This window comes from Haematobia irritans, chromosome 5 (genome assembly GCF_050003625.1).
Source record: "Haematobia irritans isolate KBUSLIRL chromosome 5, ASM5000362v1, whole genome shotgun sequence".
Classification (NCBI taxonomy): Eukaryota; Metazoa; Arthropoda; class Insecta; order Diptera; family Muscidae; genus Haematobia; species Haematobia irritans.
The window spans coordinates 164,630,421-164,656,905 of record NC_134401.1 but is presented as its reverse complement, the minus strand read 5'-3'; the positions used below and the strand labels follow the sequence as shown (position 1 = coordinate 164,656,905).

General features: G+C 33.5%; 4 protein-coding genes across 8 annotated transcripts; 1 reads left to right on the top strand and 3 right to left on the bottom strand.

Annotated features, from left to right (window-relative positions):
* Window positions 1–819: 819 nt before the first annotated feature.
* Window positions 820–23,073, top strand: ReepB (Receptor expression enhancing protein B). 3 transcript variants are annotated; one of them, XM_075309857.1, is made up of 5 exons: window positions 820–906; window positions 983–1,144; window positions 20,434–20,666; window positions 21,900–21,999; window positions 22,650–23,073. In XM_075309857.1, exons 2-5 carry the CDS (start codon window positions 1,003–1,005, stop codon window positions 22,721–22,723), a joined length of 549 nt encoding a protein of 182 aa, XP_075165972.1. In that variant the 5' UTR covers window positions 820–906; window positions 983–1,002; the 3' UTR covers window positions 22,724–23,073. The 3 variants fall into 3 exon arrangements, with proteins under 3 accessions (XP_075165972.1, XP_075165973.1, XP_075165974.1); XM_075309858.1 differs by lacking the exons at window positions 820–906; window positions 983–1,144 and adding an exon at window positions 3,393–3,990; XM_075309859.1 differs by lacking the exons at window positions 820–906; window positions 983–1,144 and adding an exon at window positions 20,124–20,339.
* Window positions 6,290–7,609, bottom strand: LOC142238255 (dynein regulatory complex protein 8). 2 transcript variants are annotated; one of them, XM_075309853.1, is made up of 4 exons: window positions 7,145–7,609; window positions 6,834–7,071; window positions 6,552–6,762; window positions 6,290–6,490 (listed from the first exon to the last, which is right to left on the bottom strand). In XM_075309853.1, exons 1-4 carry the CDS (start codon window positions 7,155–7,157, stop codon window positions 6,380–6,382), a joined length of 573 nt encoding a protein of 190 aa, XP_075165968.1. In that variant the 5' UTR covers window positions 7,158–7,609; the 3' UTR covers window positions 6,290–6,379. The 2 variants fall into 2 exon arrangements, with proteins under 2 accessions (XP_075165968.1, XP_075165969.1); XM_075309854.1 differs by having other exon boundaries at window positions 6,290–6,339; window positions 7,145–7,599.
* LOC142238256 (uncharacterized) lies at window positions 8,472–17,599 on the bottom strand. Of its 2 annotated transcripts, none has more exons than XM_075309856.1 (2): window positions 17,129–17,599; window positions 8,472–9,179 (listed from the first exon to the last, which is right to left on the bottom strand). In XM_075309856.1, exons 1-2 carry the CDS (start codon window positions 17,194–17,196, stop codon window positions 8,729–8,731), a joined length of 519 nt encoding a protein of 172 aa, XP_075165971.1. In that variant the 5' UTR covers window positions 17,197–17,599; the 3' UTR covers window positions 8,472–8,728. The 2 variants fall into 2 exon arrangements, with proteins under 2 accessions (XP_075165971.1, XP_075165970.1); XM_075309855.1 differs by lacking the exon at window positions 17,129–17,599 and adding an exon at window positions 15,874–16,137.
* Window positions 23,074–24,079: 1,006 nt separating the features above from the next.
* On the bottom strand, window positions 24,080–24,828 carry mRpS16 (mitochondrial ribosomal protein S16). The gene is made up of 3 exons (XM_075309860.1): window positions 24,701–24,828; window positions 24,485–24,635; window positions 24,080–24,430 (listed from the first exon to the last, which is right to left on the bottom strand). Exons 1-3 carry the CDS (start codon window positions 24,760–24,762, stop codon window positions 24,140–24,142), a joined length of 504 nt encoding a protein of 167 aa, XP_075165975.1. The 5' UTR covers window positions 24,763–24,828; the 3' UTR covers window positions 24,080–24,139.
* Window positions 24,829–26,485: the final 1,657 nt, after the last annotated feature.

Below are 26,485 nucleotides of genomic sequence, written 5' to 3'. Positions count from 1 at the left end.
AAAAAAAATATTGTGAACAATAAGTCTGAAGGCACCATTCAAATACTCGATGCGTACGAAATTAGGTATTCGTGTAAGAGGCCTTTTACACGATGCAATTTCTTCGTGCAATAATTGCATGCAACTCTTGTTTGTAGGCAAACGGTGTAGAGAAGCAAAGGGGGTAGAAAAAATTTCACGTTTTCCGTTCCTCTTGCTATTTTTTGACATTTCTCTTCACTGTCGTTTGTACTCTTGTTCATTTGCTTTATTTGTATTCTGCTTTCAACGTGTTGAGGTTTTTTAAAAATATGAAAACATACGTGCTGTGGTGATTCAATGATTTTTTTCGTTATTATCTTCCATTTTTATTTTTGCAATTGCTTAAACAATTTTTTTCACTATGTATTTTATTGTTACGAATTACCAATTAATGAAGATTGAGCTAATAAACGTCAAAAAATTTCAAGCGTATTGCATGCAAAATTGCACCGTATAAATTCTGATGTTTTTAAGAAGCAAGAGAATACAAAAACTTGCACGCAACCAATTGCATCGTCTAAAACCCCTATTAGAGTTAGAGGGGTTTTAGACGATGCAATTGGTTGCGTGCAATTTTTTGTATTCTCTTTTAAAGTTGCTTCTTAAAAACTTCAGCATTTATACGTTGAAATTTTTCATGCAATCGCTTGAAATTTCAAGTTTCAGAAATGTCAAAAAATTGCAAGAGGAACGGAAAACATGAAATTTTTTTTACCCCCTTTGCTTCTCTACCCCGTTTGCCTACAAACAAGAATTGCGTGCAATTATTGCATGCAATTATTGCATCGTCTAAAACCCTTCTTAATATTTAGCTAACGGCAACCCTGAAGCTGACAAGTTACGAATGTCACTTTTTTTAATTTGTTTTTGCTCAAGTAAATCGAGGTAGGTGGTATAATAGCTCTGATTATTGGGAGTTTTTCTCTAATTGCATCGTTTGTGGACTTTGGTTCTATTCTAGAGTGACTACTTAAATTTATAATGGCGGCTCAGGTTCAGCAGTTTTTGGATCAATACAAAGATACTGTGGATGCGTCGTTGAACGACAAATCGAAGCCCTGGTCAAAAATTTTCAATACAGTTGAGGAAAAAACCAATATTCCAAAATTCTATCTATTTTTAGGTAAGTTCACAAAGCTCATATCCAGTAGTTATAGTATGGGGAAAATTTAAAAATGAACCATAGTTTACGTCATTTAAATACTGTCAAAGGGCAAGGACACAATTGTCTCCCTCGTATTACCTTCGTGAAAGTGAAATTGCCACGCATTTTATTATACGTGGCGTCGATGTTGTTGGTTTTAATATTTTTGTGCATTTTAACATATATATAAAACATATACAAAACACAATGTATGTGTGTGCATTCATGTGTCCCATAATTATAATTAAATTCAACGTCAACGAAATGCCTTAAGACCATACTATGCAAGTATTAGCAGCATATTTTGTTGTCTTCTGTTATCGGGTCTTTTGCCGGCTTCTTTTCGAATGTGAAGAAATTTGTTTTTGGTTTTCACTGCTCGCTACACTCCAGTATGTATAAACATTTACCCAGTGGCGTATTTTAAAACGTACACCTATAAATACGATGTGCGATATTATGTCTTAAAAAATATTTCGAAGATTCTGCCATTTTTTTTTCTATCATATTAACATTATTCCCAGAAAAAATTATGCGAAAGATTTTGATGGAGAAGCAAATCTCTTTATACGAAAAAAATAACCGATTGCAAATGCCAGGCTAATCGAATGGAAATTTCAAATCCAAATATCAAAATCTGATTATTAAAAATATGGAGTTGGAGTTTAATAACAGTAAAACTATCTGCAAAATATGGATCGCTGGTAAGGACTTTAGCGTGATTACAATAAGTAGACAAATGTACACAGCTCGTTTTGATTCTTTAGTCGGGAATAAAAATCCATTTCATGAGCAATATTATTTTCGAACTTTCCATTAAAGTTGGGTCCTATGTACAGTTTTCGATCCGAACCCCAGTTTTTTTAGCGTTTACTTTTTTGATTGGGTTAATTTAGGAAGACGCAATGTTACGCAATCAATGCTCTGGATCTATTCCATCTCTTACACTAGTTTACAAAAAAAAATCATGTACACTAGATGAGAGGTATCTTTTCTTATGTATTTTGATCTGCTGAATTCGAAGAAAAAAAATTTAAAAAAAATTATTAAACAGTTTTTGAGTTATCCCGTTATTTTTAGTTTTTCGCTCTTTTTTCACTAAACAAATTATATCTCGAGTTAGAAAGATTAGTCAGATTATATCGGTATGAAAGGTATTATAATTGGATCTGTGATAATTTTTAGTTGGTTCAAAAAATATCGATGTGAAAAGACCAAATTTTCAAAAAAATCATATTTTACAATGGACCTTTTCTGCGATTACGATTACGATACGATTATTCGTCATCTTAATACCTTTCATTTAAGTACCAACAACGATATAATCGGACATTTATAACTCGAGATATACTTTGTTTAGTGTAAAAAGAGCGAAAAACTAACAATAACGGGATATCTCAAAAACTGTTCCATAAACATTTTTAATTTTTTTTTTTTTTTAATTCAGCAGATCAGAATACATAAGAAAAGTCGACTCTCATCAAGTGTACATTTTCAGTGTAAACTAGAGTTTATATGACAAGATTTGATAAAAAATATTCGTCTTCATATAGACTTTTGGTTTTTTATTTAGAATTTTTCTTGGAACATTTTACCCAGCTAAAGTTGCAAAATAATTTTAATAAAGTTGCAAAATAATAATAAGTAATTTTTTAATTTGTACATCAGAAAATTCGAATCCGGATTCGATTTCGATCACCTAATTTTTTTATTTGTAAACATACAAGTTTTGCAAAATTGTATTCAACCTCACTAAGGTGTTTAAAAGCCAATTTCATAAACGCATCAGAAAACCGACTTGCAAGTTTCGAAAAATCGACATTTTGTGTTCTCAAGCTACCAATTACGAAACCATGTGTTTACCAACTACCTGAATATCTAACTTTCACTAGATGAAATTATAGTTCAATGAACTACGGACCAAGAAAGTCTTTTGGAAGTCTCTTAGAAAATGCATGTTTACTGGCTTTGTTGCGTTTTATCTCGTTTTTGTTTTACATATGACGTTTTACCTAAATCCCACAACTGTCATTATTTACATTTTTGCCATTATTAAAGCGAATACATAATGGCTATGCCCGGCTCTCTTTGTTTCTGTTTTCTTTTTCATACATGGACTTGTGTACACTCTCCAGTTGTGTGTGGTGTACTATAGGAAGCATTACATATCAATTTTATTCTTTTGTTTACGTTAATAAATAAGGAGAGTTTTGCTCTCACCTATCAGTATAGTACTCGAGATCTGATTGATAGAGACCAACGAAACACCATTGCCTGTTGTATCGGTCTAGGGACGGCAATTAAAAAGAATTTTATGGAATCTATTAACTACGATAAAAAATATATATATGTTACGACGATTCAAGGCGGCTTGTTTTGTGAAGCAAAGCTAAAAAGCAAAAATATTTGAGAAACAACAATACAATTGTATTCGTGGCCGTTTTTTTTTTTTGTATAGTTCACCGCCAGAGTCCACATCATTATTGATTACTCACGGAGACCTAATACATATATGTATTATGCGTGTGTGCTTATAGTTAATGAAGAACGTGTGCCGTGTAGTGAGTTATATCTTTGTTCATCATTGCTGGTGATGTAGCATCGCTGGTCTTACCAGCAGCCTGTCTGTCTTACAACCACAAGCCCATTAGGAGTGTGACGTAGAATCTTAACTGTTCGCTTTATAGGTTAGAGCTTGATTTCCATAAAACAGAGAAACAAAAACAAAATACAGATGTGGCTATGGGATTATATATTGCAAAGTATAAGGCAGCGACAAGAAAAAGAACACCGTCATAGTGTTGCTATTGTCAAAGTGGGTCTGGGTAAGTATGTTTGATTATGGCAAAAACAAACTGCTTTAGTGTTTTTTTTTTTATTCACTTATTCGCATTGCTCAATTTTATAAACGTCTTGCCTTTTCCGAAAAATTGAGCTGGCAAGTATTTGAGTTTTTTGTTTGCACAATCACTGGGGTATTTGCTGCTAAAAATTCCATAACAGGTGTATCCATACAACGACTCTTTGATAATTAAATATGTGTGCATTAATTTCGTTTCAATTATCATAGTTTTTCAATTTCAGACCAAAGTACAAAACAATGGAAAAATTCATTTAAAAGTCATTCGACCAAAAAGTCAATGGGGAGAGGGTTGAGTTCATGAACTTTCGAAATGTGATATACATGTCCTTTCTTTCTTTCTTTCTTTCATTATCGAAAGGTCTTTTTGTTTGAATCTTTTTGACCCGAAATAATCAAGGGCAAAAACTAAAATTTGCACGATAAGCTGGAATGTTTGCGTACTCCTTTGTTTCTCTTTTTCTTAAACATTGTCGAAATATGGTTTCACGTTTTGTGGTCTAGGATTACTGAATTACTCCTTGAAAGGAAATCATATTGAAGAACAATTGTTGTTCAATAAAACGTCCATTAATCTTTAAATTCGGCAAAAAAAATGCTTTTTAATAATATTATATTTTTGTTCGAACGGTCACATCGCCCACTTTCCCGCCCCTTCCGACCGCGAGGGCCTCGTCCCCATGACGTAGGGACAGCGTACAACCATGATCCAGACCATGGCGGGGTGGAGGCAGAGGGATTTAAGCAGCTACAGAGAAGGATTCATCAGCCGGATATATTACAACACAATACCAAATATTAGGTTATTTAAATATGTTATCCAAATATGCCAAATATTCTGGACTTCACCATATCAATACTTAAGTTAGTGTCAACTAGATGATAGATTGAATTAAAATTAATGCACATCCTTCGAATAGGCTCCACATAACTCGAATGTTGAAAATCAATGAAAAGAAACTGGTAATTCCTAGATGACCTAAAAGGAGCATTTATCCTAATCCTAGATATCAATTCAGAGCATGGAATATCCCCACAAACTAGCCTATACATCATCATGAAGCTCAACATCGTCGAAGCTCCTAAGAGTAGAGTAGAATGAATAAGCCTCAATCTAGAAGTGTAAGGAGGAAGAACAAAATCACTGTTCCAATGAAGATGTCTCGGAGCGAACAACAAGAACTGCTTCTGAATCGATTCTATCTTATCAATGTAAACATACTGAGGATCCCACACGATAGAATCATACTCCAGAATGGGTATAACAAGGGCAGTAAAAAGCCTCCCCTTCGCCCGGAAACTCCTTCGCCCAACGCTTTATGACTAGAACCCCAGATGCCTTACTCACCATCGAATTAATATGATAATTAAAATTAAGCCTACGATCCATAACAATGGCAAGATCAACAAAAGAATCAACCTCCTCCAATAACATGCTCTGTATACTATACCGAACATCAATAGACCTAGACCTGAAGAAACGCATAAACTTGCATTTCTTCAAGTTCAAATCCATTAGATTTACCCTACACCAATCACCAAACCTATCCAAATCTTTCTGTAATAAATGCACCCGACCAGAATTATCGAACGAGGAGAATAACTTAACATACATCAAAATCCTAGAGTTAACTACGGACTGAGGTAAATCGTTTCTAAATAACAAAAATAAGACAGGCCCCAAATGACTACCCTGAGGCACACCTGATGGGACATCAAAGCACCTCGAATAGAAATCACCAAAAGACACAATCTGCTTACGACACTCAAGATACGACGAAATCCAAGCCAAAAGTGTACTGGCCAATCCAATCCTATCCAGCTTATACAACAACAGCTTATGATTCACCCGGTCAAAAGTTTATTATAATTAAAATATTTCACGTTTTGCAGTCTTGGATTACTGCGTTACTCCTTGAAAGAAAATGCATATTGAAGTACAATTGTTGGTCCATAAAACGTCCGTTCAATCTTTCAATTTGGCAAAAAAAACTTGTTTTTATACCCTAAGCGGGTGTCTGTCCGTTTGAAATTTGGTACATATATGGTCATCATCCTCATATATTTATTTCATTTTCTAATTAGAGTAATTCTCTTCCACAGTAGGAGCTATAGTTCTGATTTATGTATTTGTAGTTCCCATATATATGGGCTGCCCGGTTAACTAAGTAGTGGCAAGCCGTTAATTTTAGGCTCACTTTGATATTGTTTTTTTTTTTCTTACTTGCTCTTTGCACTAACTTATGGTAGTTAAGGAAAACAAGTTTATTACATTAATATACTAAACTTTTATTGAAGTCATTCAGAGATAAACCTGCAATAGATAACAAAAAAAATTGTATATGCATTAACAATTATTTAATTTCAAATTTTGATATTCTCGATTTTTTAGATGGCTTTGTAGCTTTGATTTTTTCAGCTTGAATTTCATCAGCTAGGTCATAAATTGAATTTTTGGGTTTGTGCTTTTTCACGCGAAAAATAAAGACTTTTATAACATAAAGAAATAATAAAATGAAAAATTACCATCAGCTGATTGAGATAGAATTCATAAGGTATATTGCCAGTTAATGGATCCACAGCAACGGCCATCATCTCGTCAAGTTCTTCTTGTGTAAATTGTTCACCTTCTTCGATCATAAGTTTACTTAGATAATCTTTTGTCAGACTACCACGATTCTCGGGATCCAATACATGGAAGGCTTGCAGTAGTTTTTCTGGTTCGGCTGGTTCCATTCTTTTGCGAGAAAGGAAAACAAGAGAACAAATGAATCTAGCGTACATATGTCAAGTCTAAACAATAAGTACTTGTGTTCTATTAGGAGCTGTGACACATGCGGTAAAAATCTTGTCAAATGTACTTCGCCACTAGAATCCTCAGTTTCGGTAGCTGTAATAATTTCGTTTATTTCTTGTTCTGTGGGCACACAACCCAAGAAACGCAATACAGTACCAACTTCACGTACATCAATAGTTTTATCTCCATGATGATCAAAAATACAAAATGCATCAGAAATACGTTTCTCCAAATCATTTGCAATTGGAACTAAAATACATTTTGTAAATATATCTTAGACTTGTCTTTCGTTAGTATATACTACTACATTCCATAAACTTACTTGGCATTTCCATTTTGAATAATTTGTATTTTGCCAATTTTTTTTCACTTAAATTTTATATTATATCCAAATAATTTGTATATTCACTAATGATTCTTTTCTTTTAAGAATCTTAGAATGAATTTATTTGTTGATTTTTCATAGCAACCCAAACATTTGAGTAACCAAGCAATGTGTATTGTATTATTGGGCCATACACACATTATCCGGACGTTTTCGTTAGAATTTGCTATGTTTGCGTCATGGGTTCATAGATAATGAGTACAATAAGGAATTCTGTGACAATTGATGACTGGCCGCCATGCTGTGCATGCCTTTAATGTTCAAATCATATGTCATCAATTTGAACATTTTTAAGGGTATTTTAAGGTTGGTTGCATATTTTTAGACAAATTGTATATTCTTACATCGTAATTAAAAGTGGCATGGACATATAATGTACATACAAATATTTTACCTGTAGCTTTTTGTATGTACGACATATGTATATTGGGCCCTTTTACTAATTTTTTTTATTTTTATTTTGTACCATAAATCTTGCATATTGTATCAAGGGTGGACGTTATTAAATTCATCATTTTGGGTCCGTTGACTGTAATTTCGGCCGTAGTCCATGGAGATACCGACAAGTCTTGGCACTTCATTTAATGCCTGTGTTAACCATTTGCGCACTTTATTTCGTCTACACAATTGCCTTTTAATTCGTGAGATATCAGTTCGATGGGATTTTCTATTAAAGCCCTACAAAAATCTAAGTTAGAAATGAAGATTGGGTAAAAAACCACTTGCAATCTGTGCTTTTTCATATATTTCATTCCGCATAGGAATATAGGACATTTACAAGAAAATTCCATTCTCTTCTATTGTGACAAATAATTTTAACTTCTTCCCACGAATGCTTTAATACTTTTAGTTACATGGATACAGATCTTTGCTAGGCCGCACTGGGCGTCTAGCACTTTGGGCGTTCCAATCCAGAGCAGTTCTGTAAATGGTGCTGGTGTGTGTCCTATCCACTACCATTTCCCATTATGCACAGAAAAAAAATTCACGAAAATTTTTCCAATTAAAATTTTAATTGAGTTTTAAAAAATATTCTGTTTACTCTCGGGGGAGAATCGGGACGAAAGCTGCAAAGTGCTTGGTGGTTAGGAGGTGCTTTGACCGATGTCTTGAGGGGAAGTGGACTGTAATTGGTGATGGTCGAAGACGGCGAAGAACTTCAATGAAAAGAAGAGAGATCAATGCTGGAAACCCTTGCCAGACACAATATCTCACACAAAAGATATTATGGGCAAATAATTGGGAAATGAAAAGAGAGTGAGAATTAGGTTTTGTGGTTGATTTATTGGGATGCTTTGTGTGCTCACCTAAGTAAGTCTAAGAACCAAGTGAGTGTTAAAAAATTCATGTACCATCCACGAAACATCTTATAAATATTTCAATAATTCACAATAGAGAACAGTGTTTTTACAACTATAAAATTCATGACAATTATTCAATTCAGTATCGTACATATATTTATGACAAATAGTTTTTAAGTCTAAACTATTATGTTTAGACATACCGCCGGGTCAGAAAAAGTTATTGTTCACTTGAGCACAAAACTGATGCTAGAGCTCTAATGGCTTCCGAGAGAAGTTGTTGATTTGGAGCCGGTTTGGATGTAGTCCTGTTGCCTTTATGTGCTCTTTTCTGCTGATTAGTGGATGCATTTTTCATTGGTTTTCGAATCTGTGATAGATTGTTGTTGGAATTGTGTAACTTCCGTTGACTATCCCTGCTTTGATGATAACTCGCGTGTAGAAGGGTGTGATGAGGCCGTCCGCATGTTTGGCACATGTTGGGCGATCGGCAATCGCGAAACCGATGGCTACGCGCCAAACAATTAATACAGTAAACTTCGGCTAGTACCATGGCTTTTCGCTCTCTTGGAGTCATCCACAGAAATTTTGGGCATACCTTTAAAGCATGGAACTTGTTACATAATTTACATTTATAGACATTAGGTTTTAATTGGTGTCTTGTTGAGATTCTGCAAATAAATATAAAAATAGTTAGGGGTATCTTAAAGTAAAATATGATGGAAAACCATATATCTTAAATTGATATGGGTTGTTGTTATGCTGTTTGATTTTCATCTGTTGAGTTTGAGAATGGGAGATAACAAAGTTTTGATATGGGTCTTTTAAGAATTCCGGTTGAAGTACGTACATCTGCAACACGAACATTGCTATCGGATCCCATATACGTTTTTTCTATCCTTCCCAAACACCATTCGCTTGGAGGAAGTAAATCATCCATAACTATTACCATGTCACCGTTCTTAAGGTTTGGAAGAGAATTTTTCCATTTGTAGCGTTTTTGTAGGGACTTAAGGTAATCTTGTTTCCATCTAACTGAGAATTGGTGATGGATTGCTTTTAGTTTAAGCCACCTATTTATGAGAGAAATATTGGAGGACAAGGGTTCTGGTAGTGCCATTAGGGGGGATCCTCTAAGGAAATGACCTGGGGTAAGTGCGGTTAAGTCCGTAGGATCCTCAGATAATGCGGAGATTGGGCGAGAATTCAAGACTCCCTCTATCCGAGCAAGTATTGTAGATATTTGTTCGAAATTGAATTTATGGGAGCCAGTAAGCTTTTTGAAATGAATTTTAAAGCTTTTAACTGCGGCCTCCCATAGGCCGCCCATATGAGGTGCATGTGGTGGGATAAATTTCCACTCAAATCCGTGAATCGAGTATCTTTCAGCGATATCCCTTGATGTTATTTTCAAAAATTGAGAAAATTCCCTCAAAAGAGTCCGGCTTGCGCCAAGAAAATTTCTTCCGTTATCGGAAACCACCCGATGGGGGAGACCCCGCCTCCCGACAAATCGGGAAAAGGCCGCTTCGAAAGCAGCCGACGAGAGATCGGAGCAAGCTTCCAAATGCACGGCTTTTGTTGCGAAACAAACAAAGACACACACATAGCCTTTTATTATTGGAGAATTCCGAAGTGTCGAGCTTTTCAGGTCAAATGGACCTGCAAAATCCACCCCAGTGATGTGAAATGGTGAAGAAAATGTGCATCTTTCTGGTGGAAGAGGTGCCATAATTTGGGAACCTGGATTATGTCTATAAATAATACATGTCTTGCATTTATGAATAATGCTTTTTACTCTAGGTTTGAGTCGGGAAATGTAAAATTCGGTTTGAGTAAACCTACACATTTGGTTGCTTTCTGCATGAGCCAAAAAATTATGTAAGTGTAGTAAATAAAGATAGCATAGTCTAGAGTTACCTGGAAGTATGATTGGGTAACGCTCTCGATATGGAAGAGATGACTCAGACAATCTACCATTTACACGTAAAATATTTTTAGAGTCTAAGAACGGGTTTAAGGTTGACAAATTGCTCTTACGTGAAATCGGTTGAGAATTTACAAGAGTTTCATACTCTATTGGGTGAAATTTCTTTTGGGAGAGTATAATTAATCGAGTCTTTACAAATTGTAACTCATCAAGACTCAAATCGATACTTGGAATTCTAATTGAGGTTTTGAATCGAGGGTTAACTCTGTGGTAAAATCTGAAAGCGTAAGAAAGGACCCTTAACGCTCTTGTGTATGATGAAAATCTGAATAATATGTCATCTTCTTTGGTAGAAACGTGACAAGTAGTAACCTGAGTGCTTTCTGGGAACGTTAACGGATTTTTCTTGGGCCAATGGGAATCTGATTTTGTTAACCAATTCGGTCCATTCCACCACAAAGTGTTGGACATAAGATCCTGCGGTTTGCAGCCGCGCGTGCCAAGATCTGCTGGGTTTTCGTGCGTGGAAACGTATCTCCATTTAGCATTCGGAGTAAAATCTAGAATTTGAGAAGTGCGATTGGCTACATAGGTTTCCCATGACATGGGGGGCTTTGACAACCATCCAAGAACAATGGATGCGTCTGTCCACAGGGTTATCGAATTGACGTTGCTTTCGAAAATTTTCAGAACATAGTTCACTAATTTGGATAAAAGTACAGCACCATTAAGCTCTAATTTCGGAAGAGTTATGGTCTTCAAGGGGGCTACTTTGCTTTTAGCCGTTAGTAGATTACAGGTAACCTGAGATGGGGACACTTCACATCTCACGTACACGCATGCGCAGTACGCGACTTTTGATGCGTCACAAAAGCCATGTATCTCAATATTACTACTTGGAGTGAATTGGATCCATCTTGGGATCTTTATGTCTTCAATATGGGGTAAATCGAGTTGTAAAGTTTCCCAGTTAGTTAGAGAATCGGGATTAATTGGTTCATCCCACTCGGTACCCTACAGCCAGAGTTGCTGCATGAGGATTTTCGACCGAATTACAACAGGCGTTATCCAACCAGCGGGATCAAATAACTGCGCTACAATAGATAGTATTTTGCGCTTGGTTGGGTTTGAATCTGGTTGTGGTGGAACATATGTATAGGAAAAGTGGTCTAGAAGCGCATTCCACTTTATGCCTAAAGTCTTAGTTGAACTTTTCTCAGAGAAACGTAAAAAATCTAAGTCATATAGATCTTCTTTGGGAAGTTTGGTAAGTAAATCCGAGTTATTTGCCGTAAACTTTTTCAATGGGAACCCAGCAGATTTGAGAACCGCAATCAGATCTTTCTGTGCCTTTAAAGCCTCTTCGATTGAGAAACCCCCGGACAAAATGTCGTCAACATAAGTCTCTTTACGCAATATTTTTGATACGGTTGGAAACTGGGCTTCACAGTCGGTGGCTAATTGCTGTAAAGTGCTTATTGCTAGAAAGGGGGCACAGTTTACACCAAACGTAACTGTATTCAATTGATAATCTTTAATAGGACCATTTTTATTTGGTTGAAATAAAATGCGTTGATATGGCCTATCTGCGGGGTGTACCTTTATTTGACGGTACATTTTTTGAATATCTCCACTAAACACAAACTTGTATCTCCTCCAATTGAGGATTGTAGATATCAAATCTGTTTGGAGAGTGGGACCCGTGTAGAGCACATTATTTAGAGAAACTCCGGACTTAGTTTTGCGGGAGGCGTTGAAAACAACCCTTACTTTAGTAGACCTATGTTCAGGTCGCACTACCGCGTGATGTGGGAGGTAATATGAGGAAAATTTACCCATGGTAGCAATTTCTTGGGAGGAAGTTTCTTCCATGTGATTCAATGAGATATATTCATTGAGAACAGCATGGTATTCCTTTTGGAGCTCTGAGTTAGCGGACAATGTTCTTTCTAATCTTGAATATTGCCCTAGAGCGAGAAAACGTGACGAGCCTAGAAATAGCGCATCGGGAAAGTCTTGTTTGAACGGGAGCCGTACTATATATCGGCCATCAGAATCACGAGTTGTAGTAGATGAATAAAAATGTTGACAATATTTGTCCTCATCCGAACAAATTGGGTCAGAGGGAATTTCCTCGATTTCCCAAAACTTCCTAAGAATATCGCTAATTTTCTTGTCCTCGTAAGGGACAACATTTGTTGTGAACATGGATATGTGTGTTGCCATGGGACCGTTGAGTACCCATCCAAAGATGGTGTTATAAGCGGATGCCTGTCCACAAATATTTTTCTTTATACCTTCTATGTTTATGAATCTTTCTGAGTCATTTCCGAGAATCAAATCAATATTGGACGATTTATTAAAATGGGGATCAGCTAAGTCCAATTCTCTGAGCTCCTTGGAGTATGCGACGTTAAAAGAAACAGAAGGTATTTTTTTTGTGAGCTTGGGAAGAATAATCGCAGAAATTTCAAACCGAAAACCATTTCTGGGACAATACAGTGTCAATTCACATTCCTTATCCGCTTTTTGGGTTGTTTCACCAACTCCACTTATTTCAAAAAGAGATCTGCGATATGGCAGTTTCAATAAATTTCGAACCCTTTCAGACAGGAAAGTTCTCTGGGATCCCGGGTCAATCAATGCTCGTATTGTGAATAGTTCACCTTGATGTTCGAGTTCGACCAAGGCTGTACGAAGTAATATCGTTTCATTATTCATAGAAAAGTTTGCTTGAACCTGAGAAAATGTTGCCCGTGATGTCGAGGGCGATTGTGCATCAAAATTGTCTCCTACTTCAGAAGTAGCCGCAATGTTGCTCTCAGAAGATAAGGGTTTGGAATTTTGTATATTAGGATCAGATTGATCTAAATGTAAGAGAGTGTTGTGTTGCTTTTTGCACAGCATGCACCTATACTTGCTCTTACACTTCGATTTTAGGTGAGTGTCAGACAGGCAATTGTTGCAAATCTTATTTCTAAAGACGAAATCGATCCTTTCTTGGGTGGAAAATTTACGAAATTCTGGACAAATGCGTATACTGTGCTTTTGATTACACAATGGACATGGGGACTCAAGTTTTTCTTGAGATGCATACATTTGAACTTTATTAGACGAGGGGAGCTTGTTTGAGGGAGGGAAAGATCGGCCTTCTCTAGCAGATTTGAAACTAGTGATTCGCTCTACCACCTCAAATCGATTTATTAAGAATGTGTCCATTTGAGACCAAGTGGGAAGTTCGCGATGGGATTTTAGCGATTGTTCCCATTGAGATATGGTTTCTTCTGGAAGCTTAGTTGATACCAAGTATATCAATATAGGATCCCAATCATCAACATTTATGGCTAAGCTTTTTAAAGTGCACAAGCAATCGTTTACTGTGGAATGAATTTTCTGTAGTGACTCACTATCTTCTGTTTTCGCAACAGGAATGTTAAATAAAATCTTAAGTTGGTTGTCCACCAGTACTCGTTTGTTTTCAAAGCGCGATTTTAATGCATTCCAAGCATGGGAGAAATTTTCATCACATAATGGGTATCGTTTCACAATAGCACCGGCACTACCTTTCGTTTTATTTCTCAAGTGGTAGAGTTTTTGGGCAGGAGTGAGTTTAGGGTGATTCATGTACACTGCCGTGAACATGTCACGAAATGAAGGCCATTCTTCGTAACTACCCTTGAATACCTCTGTATCGCATGGGGGAACTTTAATGCATACATTTGAGTTGTCTGAGAATTGACTGACATTTTGTGAAAGCTCTCTTGGAGCTGATGGACGCCGGAGCGTTACGTTTTGGGAATTTGGAACTGAGGAAATTCTTAAGATATCTAACATCTTAGACCTTGTTCCATAGTAGGCCTCTGCGCAGTTATCAAAGTTAATTTGAACATTTTCTTTGGCCTCCTTCGTGTGGGAAAACTCTGGGCATAAAAACACATCTTCATAGTCACGTTGGAGCCTGTTCCATCTTTGATCCAAATCTTCTAGTCTGACTTCAATGGCAGAGTCTGTTAGATTTGTAACATCGATCTCATCGTACACTTTACAAAAGTTAATGAGGTGATTATAGCCAAAAAGAAATTTTTCGTAAAAACTTGAAGATCTCGAAGTAGAATTTTCCCCGTGGGTCTTGGAGGATGATCCACTTGGGGCAGAGTCGTTATTTTGTGAGGGGTCTAACATATTGACGCGAGACTCGATATTGGACATAGATGAACTTAATAATATGACAAACTTTTAAGCTACAGTAGAATGAAACACTTTGCGGAAAAGAAATCAAACCGTGGGTTACAAATCAAGCCACTTTTCGTAACAATATTAAGCTTTTTCCCTTTTTGTTTTGGTGCTCAATGGCAATCCTACAGAATTGAAACGTGAGACAAGCTATATACAGCAAATGAGTATATTCGTAAAATTTTAAGTTGATTGTAAACCCTTTGTAATGAAATTATTTTATAGTAATATATTCGTCGTAAATTTCAAATGCAACAAACTAACTTGATTATAATCCAGGTGGAGAAAAAAGATAGATAGATTATAGTGTTTTAAGCTACAGGATTAATTGCAAATCCTTTTTATTGTAGCATTCGTAGCTAAAGGATTATTTGTAAATCCTTGAGTGGACAACCTCTTTATGGCAGTTAAAGGATTATTTGTAAATCCTTGAGGGGACAGATTTTTTATGGCATTTATAGCCTAGACAAGCGAAATTTTAAAATTTTTTAGATACACTTGGAGATAAAATTTATGGTAAACATCACTTTGTTTCACAGAGACATTACGCCACGAATATATACTTTTTGAACTTGTTTGCGTAATTTAAAATCCCAAGAGAATTTTGAAGCAAATCGAAAACAGCATAAACTTCAATTTTTTAAATTTGTTTCAAATCATATAAATAAATAATATTGAGAAAATTATTTTTAAATAAAGATTAGTGGGGTTAGTAGTAAATCTGAGGGATCATTAAAATATAACGTTCTCCATATTTTCATTGATTAGAAAACCATTTCTAATTTCATCCAACTTGGGAGTATTCCCATTTAAACTTGGGTTTTAACAAAAATATCGATATTTCGGCATAAATATAATTAAAAAGATTTAATTGTTGCCTCATATGAGCATAAACCGTTAACTTCTAATTGAAGTTTTTTGATGCATACAGATTGTATGTTGTTTCGATAATTTTCTGTAATCGATGTACTGTGCGTACTCTCTCTTGGAAAATCCAATGTGTGTGTGAGTGAGCGTAATGATATTGTTAGCAATGCGTTTAAGAGAAAGTATGTCGTAGTTAATACGCTCTTCTATTTGTACTCTTATTTTTGAAGGCAGAGGGTGAGCTGCATAATTATCATAGTTTTACATCGAAGAGAATGTGGGGTAGTATGTGTTAGTAATTTATTACAAAATGCTAATTTTGACAAATGACTTACATTCCACAATGCTCGTACAATTTATATTTATTTATTTTTTCCTCGAATCCCGAAAATCCGCTTAAAGCCGACTTACAAATCGTTTTTATCAAAATTAGAAACAACATTCAAAAAATCGATAATCAAATTTTTGCACAATCGATCAGATTTTCGCTAAATTAAATTATTGAATCTTATTCCACAGTATGTAGTCTTTAAATAATATTTGTTTTAAATTGGTAGGAATCCTGCGTTTAGATGCAGATTTTTTAAATCACTGGACCACTGTTCTCTACAAATTTCGTCATATACATCTTTCTTGTTGCACATTTCCTTTTTTATTTATTTACTTATTTATTATTATTTTTTTTTTTTTTGACGTTTCTTTTCTGTAAAGATTTCGGCGAAATTCTTGTTGTTAAGAAAGTAGTGTAAAGACGAGATAATAATGAAAATGCCAAAACAAATGCGAGGATAATTTAAGAATTTGGGTAAACAATAAAAATTGTTGCACTTGTTTATTTCTGTAACTGTTTTGAAACATTGAGAAATTGGGTGTAATGACGGAATTCAGAAAATATGTATTTATAAATGTAAGGGCAAGACAATGAAAAATACCAATATTTTGGGAATTATAACTGTAAATTTTATGCAAAAAATTTGCAAATTATAACAGGATTTCTGCAACAAATTTCTGACTTTGAGTTTTTTTTTTCTTTTTAATACAATGTGATTTCATATGACAATTTTTTGAACAAGCTTTCGAGGTTATGTTATGTTATATGTTGTTTTCCAGTTTTCTATGCATTTTCTGATGATTTTTAAAATTATGATGATTATTTTGGAAATGATCTCAAAATATAATATTTATGAGATTACATTGACATTTTTGCCACAAATTAATTATCTAGCACATGTTATATTTTTCAGCAATATATAAATTATGAACCGATAAAATTTGTATTTTTACGTTGGCGGAGAATTTTTATCGTATTTTTAATATTTCTTTTAGTTTTCCGTATCATATACATAGATTATTTCAATTTTTGCAAATCACGAAGCTCGTCTTTAAATTGAGAAAAATTTATAATTTCAATAATGTAATTTTTTATACTTTCCATAAAATAATTTTCCGAACGAATTTTGATAATACGTTTTAATTGCGCTTTAATAAATATCCGTTTAACGATCGATAAGAACTACCGTTTTGTAAGTCTGACCTTTATAATGGTTTTTTACGACTGTTTTCATTGTTTCGTTTTTTATCAAAGTTTACCTGGAATCCGCTCTTCCCGTCGATGTAGAACTTCGCTGCCTGGAAATTTCTCTTTTCGAAAGGACCATGTTTACTCTCGGGGGAGAATCGGGACGAAAGCTGCAAAGTGCTTGGTGGTTAGGAGGTGCTTTGACCGATGTCTTGAGGGGAAGTGGACTGTAATTGGTGATGGTCGAAGACGGCGAAGAACTTCAATGAAAAGAAGAGAGATCAATGCTGGAAACCCTTGCCAGACACAATATCTCACACAAAAGATATTATGGGCAAATAATTGGGAAATGAAAAGAGAGTGAGAATTAGGTTTTGTGGTTGATTTATTGGGATGCTTTGTGTGCTCACCTAAGTAAGTCTAAGAACCAAGTGAGTGTTAAAAAATTCATGTACCATCCACGAAACATCTTATAAATATTTCAATAATTCACAATAGAGAACAGTGTTTTTACAACTATAAAATTCATGACAATTATTCAATTCAGTATCGTACATATATTTATGACAAATAGTTTTTAAGTCTAAACTATTATGTTTAGACAATTCAATTAAAAATTTAATTGATTCAACAAATTTTTTAATTGAAACAAAAATCAATCACAAAAATTAATAGTATCAATTAATTTTTTAATTGGATCAATTAATTTTTTAATTGACCTTCAATTAATTTTTTAATTGATACTATCATTTCTGTGATTGAAGACATTTCAATTAAAAAATTAATTGGATCAATTAATTTCGTGATTGAACCCGAAAAAACATTTTTGTGTGTGGTTATCTCTCTTCTTATGGATTCTTCGTTTGTTCTATTCCCTAATTTCGAAATTGAAATTTTATCTAGCCAAAAGATAACTTAAATGATACGTAGGCATCTATTAATGAAGGCTTGTAGTTTCTATATTGTTGTGGTTGAAGATAGCCACACACAAGAATTTTTTTTCTGATTCAATCACGAAATTAATTGATTGATCCAATTAATTTTTTCATTGAAATGTCTTCAATCACAGAAATGATAGTATCAATTAAAAAATTAATTGATACTATTAATTTTTGTTTCAATTAAAAAATTTATTGATTCAATAAAATTTTTAATTGAATATTTTTTAAAAATCAATTAAAATTTTAATTGGAAAATTATTCGTGAAATTTGTTTCTGTGCATTGGAATCGAAAGGAAACAGTTCAAATTCGTCGTAATTTTTTCTACGTTGGTATTATCGTCAGTGATATCTGTGTCAAATGTCATATCAAAGTATTCGTTAAAGGGGCCGATAACTCTCCACTCATCACGATAATGCATCGGTCTCATACTACATGGAATCCACACAGAAAAAAAATATCATGAAAACTTTTCCAATTAAAATTTTAATTGAAATAAAAATTAATCACAAAAATTTGTTGTATCAATTAATTTTTGAATTGGATCAATTAATTTTTTAATTGATTTTGGTGATTAATGCTACCATTTCTGTGATTGAAGACATTTCAATTAAAAATTAATTGGATTAATTAATTTCGTGATTGAAAACAAACAAAAAATGTTGTGTGTACGTTTTGTCAAAAATTCAATCAATATCGTTCTACGCATTCGGCTGATTTGGGAAACCGAATTGAGTACATTGAAAACATTAAACTTTAAGCACTATGCGCATTGAACACAATTCTGGATAATGACTTCAACAATAAGCACAGAATACATTCCTGTAGATTGCAACCACAGTAGCCGAAGTTGAAATAAACTACCAAAATGTACAAAAAATTATACCAAAAAAATTAAAAAAGACCATTTTGGATCAAATTGTGGAGGTTGGTATGGGGAAAATGTTTTTTTTTTTTTTTCAAAGAAGCATTTTTTTAGTTGTTCCAAAAATTTTAAAATCCTGCCCTACTACCTTAGAAAAAAAGATTATATAGTATAGTAGCAGAAGAGGATTACTTCTATTAGAGCCCTTTATATAGCATCGAAAGAGCCCAAATTGCCTAGCATCGAAATTTTGTATTTTTTGAGATAAGGATCTTCTAATTTGTTATAAGTTAGAAGATCCTTAAAAAAACATTGCCGAAATACAAGTCAACCATACTTGCAAATCGTTGTTTTGAACCAAATATTAAGAAAAACACCTAAATTGTTATAGATTTTTTTTTCAAAACTTAACCCAGATATGCCGACTGTACTACATGTAGTACACCTGTTATGTTCAGGTTTCTGCGTTTACAGTGCTTTACATTTTCTAATCTACTTGTTGGTGTGCTAAGGAATATAACGGCCCGTCGGCATATCTGGGTTAAAATGTTTTACAAAGTGAATGGATACAAAATTGGGAGAAATCACCAACCTGCCAACACTGGTTTTAACCGATTCAGAGTCATTACTACTACTACTACTGGACTACTTCGACACCTTTTTGTCATATATGGTAGTTTCTCTTGATAACATCTCGTGTAAAATACCCTGTATTAGGTGTAAAAATATATTTTTTTTAATTTTATGTATCTGGCCTATTGCACATAACAAATGTAAATGACTTTTCAAGTATTTAAATAATTTTTGTACTTTGTTTCTACTAACAAATCTCTTAAATACAGACCAAGTGTCATTCTCAAAAATTTACCTCATAAAGGTAAATATAACAATAAAAAAATTATAGGTAATGAGAAATTGTGGAAAATTGTCCTTCATTATAGAATAGTTTTTAAAAACTTAAAAAAATTGCGAATATTTTGTAAGTCTTATATTACTATCTAGTAAGATAGCTTTGTTTAAAAGAAATTTCCTTAGGGACATATATACAAATTTAGAGCTAATAAGGTTTCATTTTAATATTGGGCTACTAAATGTCTTGTTCATATGATTACAAGAAAGAACCAAAACAAAAAATAAACGTACCATTTGGGCATACACACACATGTATTTTAAATTATCAAGAGCTAGATTTTATAATTAGAATTCTTGTATATTCACTGTTTTAACCACAATTATTAAGTGCAACAACATACGCCGAAGAGACCGCAAAGTAGAAACAGTCATTTTTGTTTTTATTGGATAGAATTATTATAATTCCATTTACGAAGTTTCGCTGAAATCGTAAATGTCATCATATTACTAATAGCTTTATTGAATTCGGTGTTGTATTATTTTTTAAATAAAAAAGACAAAATGTTTGAACAATTACAAAATAAATTAATTGAAATATTTGCCGACAATCGCCCTTTGCAATATGGTATTTTTTGTTTATAAAAATACAAATGTGTTATTTAGTAGTGGATTGCAATAGTGAATTAGAATTTTCAATTTATTTTCTTATCTCATTTAAGGTGCTGCTGCTTTTTGTGCATTATATTTGATCTTTGGCTATGGAGCACAATTACTGTGCAATATTATTGGTGTTGTATATCCGGCTTATGTCTCCATACATGCCATTGAATCCAGCACAAAATTGGATGACACCAAATGGTTAACATATTGGGTTACTTATGGAATGATGTCAATTATTGAATATTTTTCGGTTATATTGACATCCATAATTCCTTTCTACTGGTTGATTAAGGTAAGCTCACTTTCCTAATTCTTTTTTTAAATATAAAATATTAAAAGAATTTTAAAATGACATTTGAGGACACAAGGGTAAATTATCAATATTAAAGATTTATATAACAGAGAGCATAGAATAATATTTAATAATGTTTAATTTTTTTTAGAATAATTTATTTAAGATTGAAGAGAAAGTCTTGCAATTTTAATATTTTTTCATATTATTTTTCATATTATTTAATATTTTAAAAAACAAACTATATTAAGCAGTCTTCAAATTTAGCTATGGTAGATGTTTGTTGACAGTCTAACAAGACAATTGTGATAGGCTCAATGACCTCCTTTTTTAACGGACGAGAGCGAAAAACTATAAAAAGGCAAAATGGTTTGACATTGACTAAAAGTTTAGAGTGAGCTTCATGTGCTGGCATGGGTTAATGAAACCCTCAGAACACGTACACACAAAGACAAATTTTGTGTCTTTTATGACGAAATTAATTGATCCAATTTTTTTATTAAAAAATTAATTGAAATTCAATTAAAAATTAATTCATACAATTAAAAAAAATAATGGATACTATTAATTTTTGTGATTGATTTTTGTTTCAATTAAAAAATTTGTTGAATCAATTAAAATTTTAATTTAATATTTTTTAAAACTCAAGACTTTAATTCGAAAAATTTTCGTGAAATTTTTTTCTGTGTACCAAAAAGTAATTTTTGGAAGTGTGCTTAGACCTAGACTTCCAAAATTCTATTCCGTTGGTGGGATCATATTACAGTTCTGCAGCCGGAGTCTGAGCGATTAGGAACACAAGGTCGACGAGGGTGAATATATTTTCCGACACCCGAATGGCTGTGAGAGAAAAGACATAATTTAAAGTACGAACATGGAGGAAGGTTAGGTTAGGTGGCAGCCCGATGTATTAGGCTCACTTAGACTAACATATTCAGTCCATTGTAATACCACATTGGTGAACTTCTCTCTTATCACTGAGTGCTGCCCGATTCCATCACATGGAGGAAATGCATCGTATGAATACAATTGCTTACCGCAACGAGAGGAAACCAAATAGGCAATAAACTAAAGCAACGAGATAAAAATTTAAAGCTAATCAACATTTGCTCTAAATACAGTAGGATTCCCAACTGTGGTAGACTGTGTATTTTAGTTTGTTAGATTCTATTAAATTCCATAAAAACTATTGTTAATTAGTTATTTATGTTTTTTAATTTTCTTTTTTTTCAGTGTGGTTTCCTGATCTGGTGCATGCTACCAACAGAACAAAATGGTTCTTATGTTATCTATAACCGCATCTTGCGTCCATATTTCCTTAAGCATCATCATGGTAAATATGTCAATTAGTTTTAAATGAATTAAATAAAGTTTTTATTTTTTTTAACTAAGTAGGCTATAACTATAAGTTTTTATACTGTTATGCTACACACAAAAAAATATTTTTTGCCTTCAATCACGAAATTAATTGATCCAATTAATTTTTAATTGAAATGTCTTCAATCATAGAAAGTCTACAAAGTCAATTAAAAAATTAATTGATCCAACTACTTTTTGTGATTGATTTTTGTTTCAATTAAAAAAAAAATTTGTTGAATCAATTAAATTTTTAATTGAATATTTTTTAAAACTCAATTAAAATTTTAAATCGCATAAATTTCGTGATATTTTTTCTGTGTATACGGTGAAACTTCTCAAACTTCTCAAACTTGGATACTCTGAAAACCGGACACTTCTCAAAAGTGGACAATTGTCATGAGACGTTTGCAATATTAAAACATTAAAATTAACCTCTTACAACTGGACACCTCCCAAATGTGGACAAAATTCAGGCGGCCATGGGTGTACACTTCTGAGTGGTGTCATTGTCTCAGAAATTCGTCAAACATAATTCTAGATGCTATAAGTTATATTTTCAAAAATATATACAATAATTTGAAACAATAAAAATCTAATTCGATATTATATTATCATTTCTTTCAGATATTGACAACGCGATAGACAAAGCCATTGGTCAAGCAAAAAAGAATATTGGATCCGTTTTGAAGAACGACTAAATTGAAAAGTAGATGAATACTTATCCTTCCTAGCATAGCATCCTCAACACAAATAGACAAACAATTAAATTAAAATTAATAACACCAGTATGAAATGAGTAGTATTACTTAAACTGTACTACAATTTTTTTGGTGATGGTATCTCAATATTGTTTGAAACATCATGTGTCATCATCACGTATGTGTCTTCATGTTAACCTCAGATTCAAAATTATTCGATTCTTAATTCTTAAATTATAATTACATATTTAGGAATGCACTCTTATTTTGATAATGTAATTTAATATTAGACGTACATTGGATAAAGAAAAGGAAACAAATAAATGTTAAGAACGTCTTGTTAAAACAAATGAAGGCATTTTTAATAAAAAAAATCTTAATAAAATAGTCCATATAGTGCAAGATAAACCCCCTAAGTTCCGGGTTACAAATTCGCAAATAGGGAAATTTTAGAACCTTATAATCTCAACCATAATGACTTAAATCTGGAAAGGAATTCAATAAGAAAATACCCTTCACACCGATTTGTAGAAATTTATATTCGATACGATATCTAAAAGTAGCTAAATCGGATACAAACTTGTACACTCTGAAAAGTGGACAATTTTGTGTGAAGTTTATATATAGTCGGGTATATTATATACGACAGTGATTGTCAACATCTGAGAGGTGTAATCTCATGTCGCTATGAGGGGACAAAATAAATGCGTGCACATATTTTTTGTGGACTTTTGGGATACGTTATGGAAACCTACCATTCTAGTTATTATAAGAGATGGTTTACTAACTATAGGGCCATTAGACAATCTCACATAGGATTCCAATGCAAAATGCCGACGCAAAGGCAAACCCAACGCAAAATCTGTTGGTTGATGAACAGGTTGCCGATTTGGATAATCGATGTCCAACTATATTATATTGGTGCTGCACACTGCGATGCGGGTCTCCACTCGCGCTTATTTCAAGTCTGGAAATAGAGGACTGCACCATCTGTGCAATGGTTTATTCTCCCAAATTATCATCCTCTTTTGGTCCGATTTTAGAGCATAACAATGAAATATTGTACTGGTTGCCAGTGACATCTCCACTAATGATTGAATATCATTTCCTTATAACAATACAGTCAAATTTGGCAAATGAAGTCGTATCTGGTAGGACAAACATTTACAGAGTAAACATTGTTGCTAAGAAATAACTACAGGCAATAGTGCATTATACTCGCATATTCCTATAGTGCATACCTTACATGAAGTCTCTTCTAAAACTACACCCAAAAATGCACCATATAGCCAATCGAGCGTTAACTAATACATTCCAGTTTAATAACTAACCACAAGGGATGTATTAATAAAAGCGTTCTCTATATAGTCTTGCAATTTATTTAACACTTAGCACTAAGAAATAGGAAAACATCTATCAATTCTTTCCCTGGGCAGTTTCATTTTCCGTTGATTGAGAGTCAGCCTCCTCAGTAGCTGCTTGCTTTTGACGATTTCTCCACGCCGTCATATATGTACGAGGATGAATTGGCAACAGACCGGAGATACCCAATAGCTCTGCGGCTGGTGTTGACATATGTGCTCCTTTTCCTAACCAATAGCGAATTCGCTCAAAATTAAATGAAACCAAACGTTCGTTATATTGATTTGGTAAGGGATCAAAAGTTCCCACTTGTTCAATGACTGGCTGATGTTGGTTCTTACGACGCTGTAAAGATATTAGGAAATTATAAATGAAGAGATATTGTTTTCATTCTCTTACTTCAGACACAACAATGTGATAAAATGGTCGATTAGTACATCCTTGTCTTACGAAACGTATAATCTTAGCAGACTTTTTATAGAATCTACCTATACCACTAGCCGGAGATAGAGGAGAAATGCTCATTTTGTATGTCTTTCCAGTATTAGACCTAAAAACGACTTAAAGATAAATAAATTATTTCATAAAATCCAATTGGAGTGTTATGAAAACGACCTCGAAGAACGATGACAGATAACAGTCTGTTTCGTCGTGTAAACACGCCACCCACTGAACATACTCGTAGCAAAATGAGTATTCTCGTACTATTCTCGTACAAATTAAAGGTGAGTACTAAGTTCGAGTTTAGCCCCTAAAATCAAAGCTGAATCTGCAAGAATAGAATAAAAGCATATCTTCTTGGTGCAAATTTTAATGCAACTTGAAAATGATCAGATTCAAAAATTACAAATGATTATTTTCTTTACAATGAATTATTATAGAAATGTAACCGTGAAAAAATTGCTATTTTAGCACAATAATTCCAACTTAAGGTAAGTACTATGTTCGCGTTTCGCGTTGAAATTTTCGCGGTTACTTTATTAAAACAGTTCAATATAAATCAGATAAATTAACTCAATTTATGCACAGTTTCTTGTTCCTCTAGATTTCGGCAAGACCTTACAGGAATAAGTTTTTTTTCATTTATAATTTTGATTATTTAAGGAAAAGTAATCGCGAAAATAAAGTGGTTTTCAACTCGAAAAAGGAACATAGTACACACCTTTAATACTGGCCTTTTCATCGATAAATGTTACACTATCTTCTTTCAAAGATTTACTTTTGATTTTAGCGGCTAAACTCGAACTCAATACCCATCTATAAGCCCTAGTTTATATTGTTATTCCGTTTCATTTAATTTTTTTTTATAATTCGATATATAATCAGCGCATTTTGGATTTGGTTAATTTCCAAATTGTAATCATTTTTCATATCAATTTTTCATCATATAGAAAAATCTTTTTGACTTGATGGATTTATACCTGTGCAGTTATAAAAATATTTGAGAAAAAAATTACATTTTTATTGTTGATCTTGATTTTATTTGACTTGGTGTTTATCAACTGTCCAAAATGTTTGCCAACACTGGTGTAACATCGCCATGAAATGAGAAATCTCATCTACGATCTTAAAGACGGCATCATTATTTGTTTACCCGGCATTTTTCTTCGTCACTGGATTTGTCATCATTTCATCTACAAAAGAAAACCAATGTATAAAATTCCTAGAATTGTGGTATTGACGTTCAGTTCGAAGTGGGGTTAACTTTTATACAAATTTTTTTGACAAATATTTGCACATGAATCGATTTCGTGAGGTGTCGTACTTAAGAGGTGTTCTGGACTACACTTTACACCGTCACAGACCTGAAAAATGTACACGAATATTTTCTCTGTGTGGGCCAAGTGTACAGCAATCGTATCCAAAATTAGAAGATTTTTAACACAAATAAATAAAATATTTCGAAACTTTTTTTTATATCTATTCCACATTTTATTGAGCATAATCAGTTGAATATGCCACAAAATAAAATTTTAAAAAACTTTCTAAAATTTTAACGAAAAATTCTTGTCCGGTGTATAATTTTAGGGGTTGATTTTTCCTTTGTTTTCACATTCTACTGTAACTCTCCTGCAAAATAGGTTTATTTTATTGCAAAAAATCAACTGATTATATTTTTCGATCAGAAATCCCAAAAAGTTTTCTCACTTGTAAGGCAGAACAACTAACTTTTTGAGAGGTGTGAAGAATGTGTGGTGTACAGTTTGGTGAGACCCAGAACAGGCATGAATGTTTAGTTTGTCTCACATTGAAAACTGTTTGAGAAATTATTGAATGATGAATGAAATTCAATTTGAGGATTACATTCGAGAAGCTATTGCTGATGTTTTGAGTTTTACAATTGAGAGTAACTTTTGTTTTTTGTTGAGAACGCGATTTTCTCAACTTCAAGATTACCCT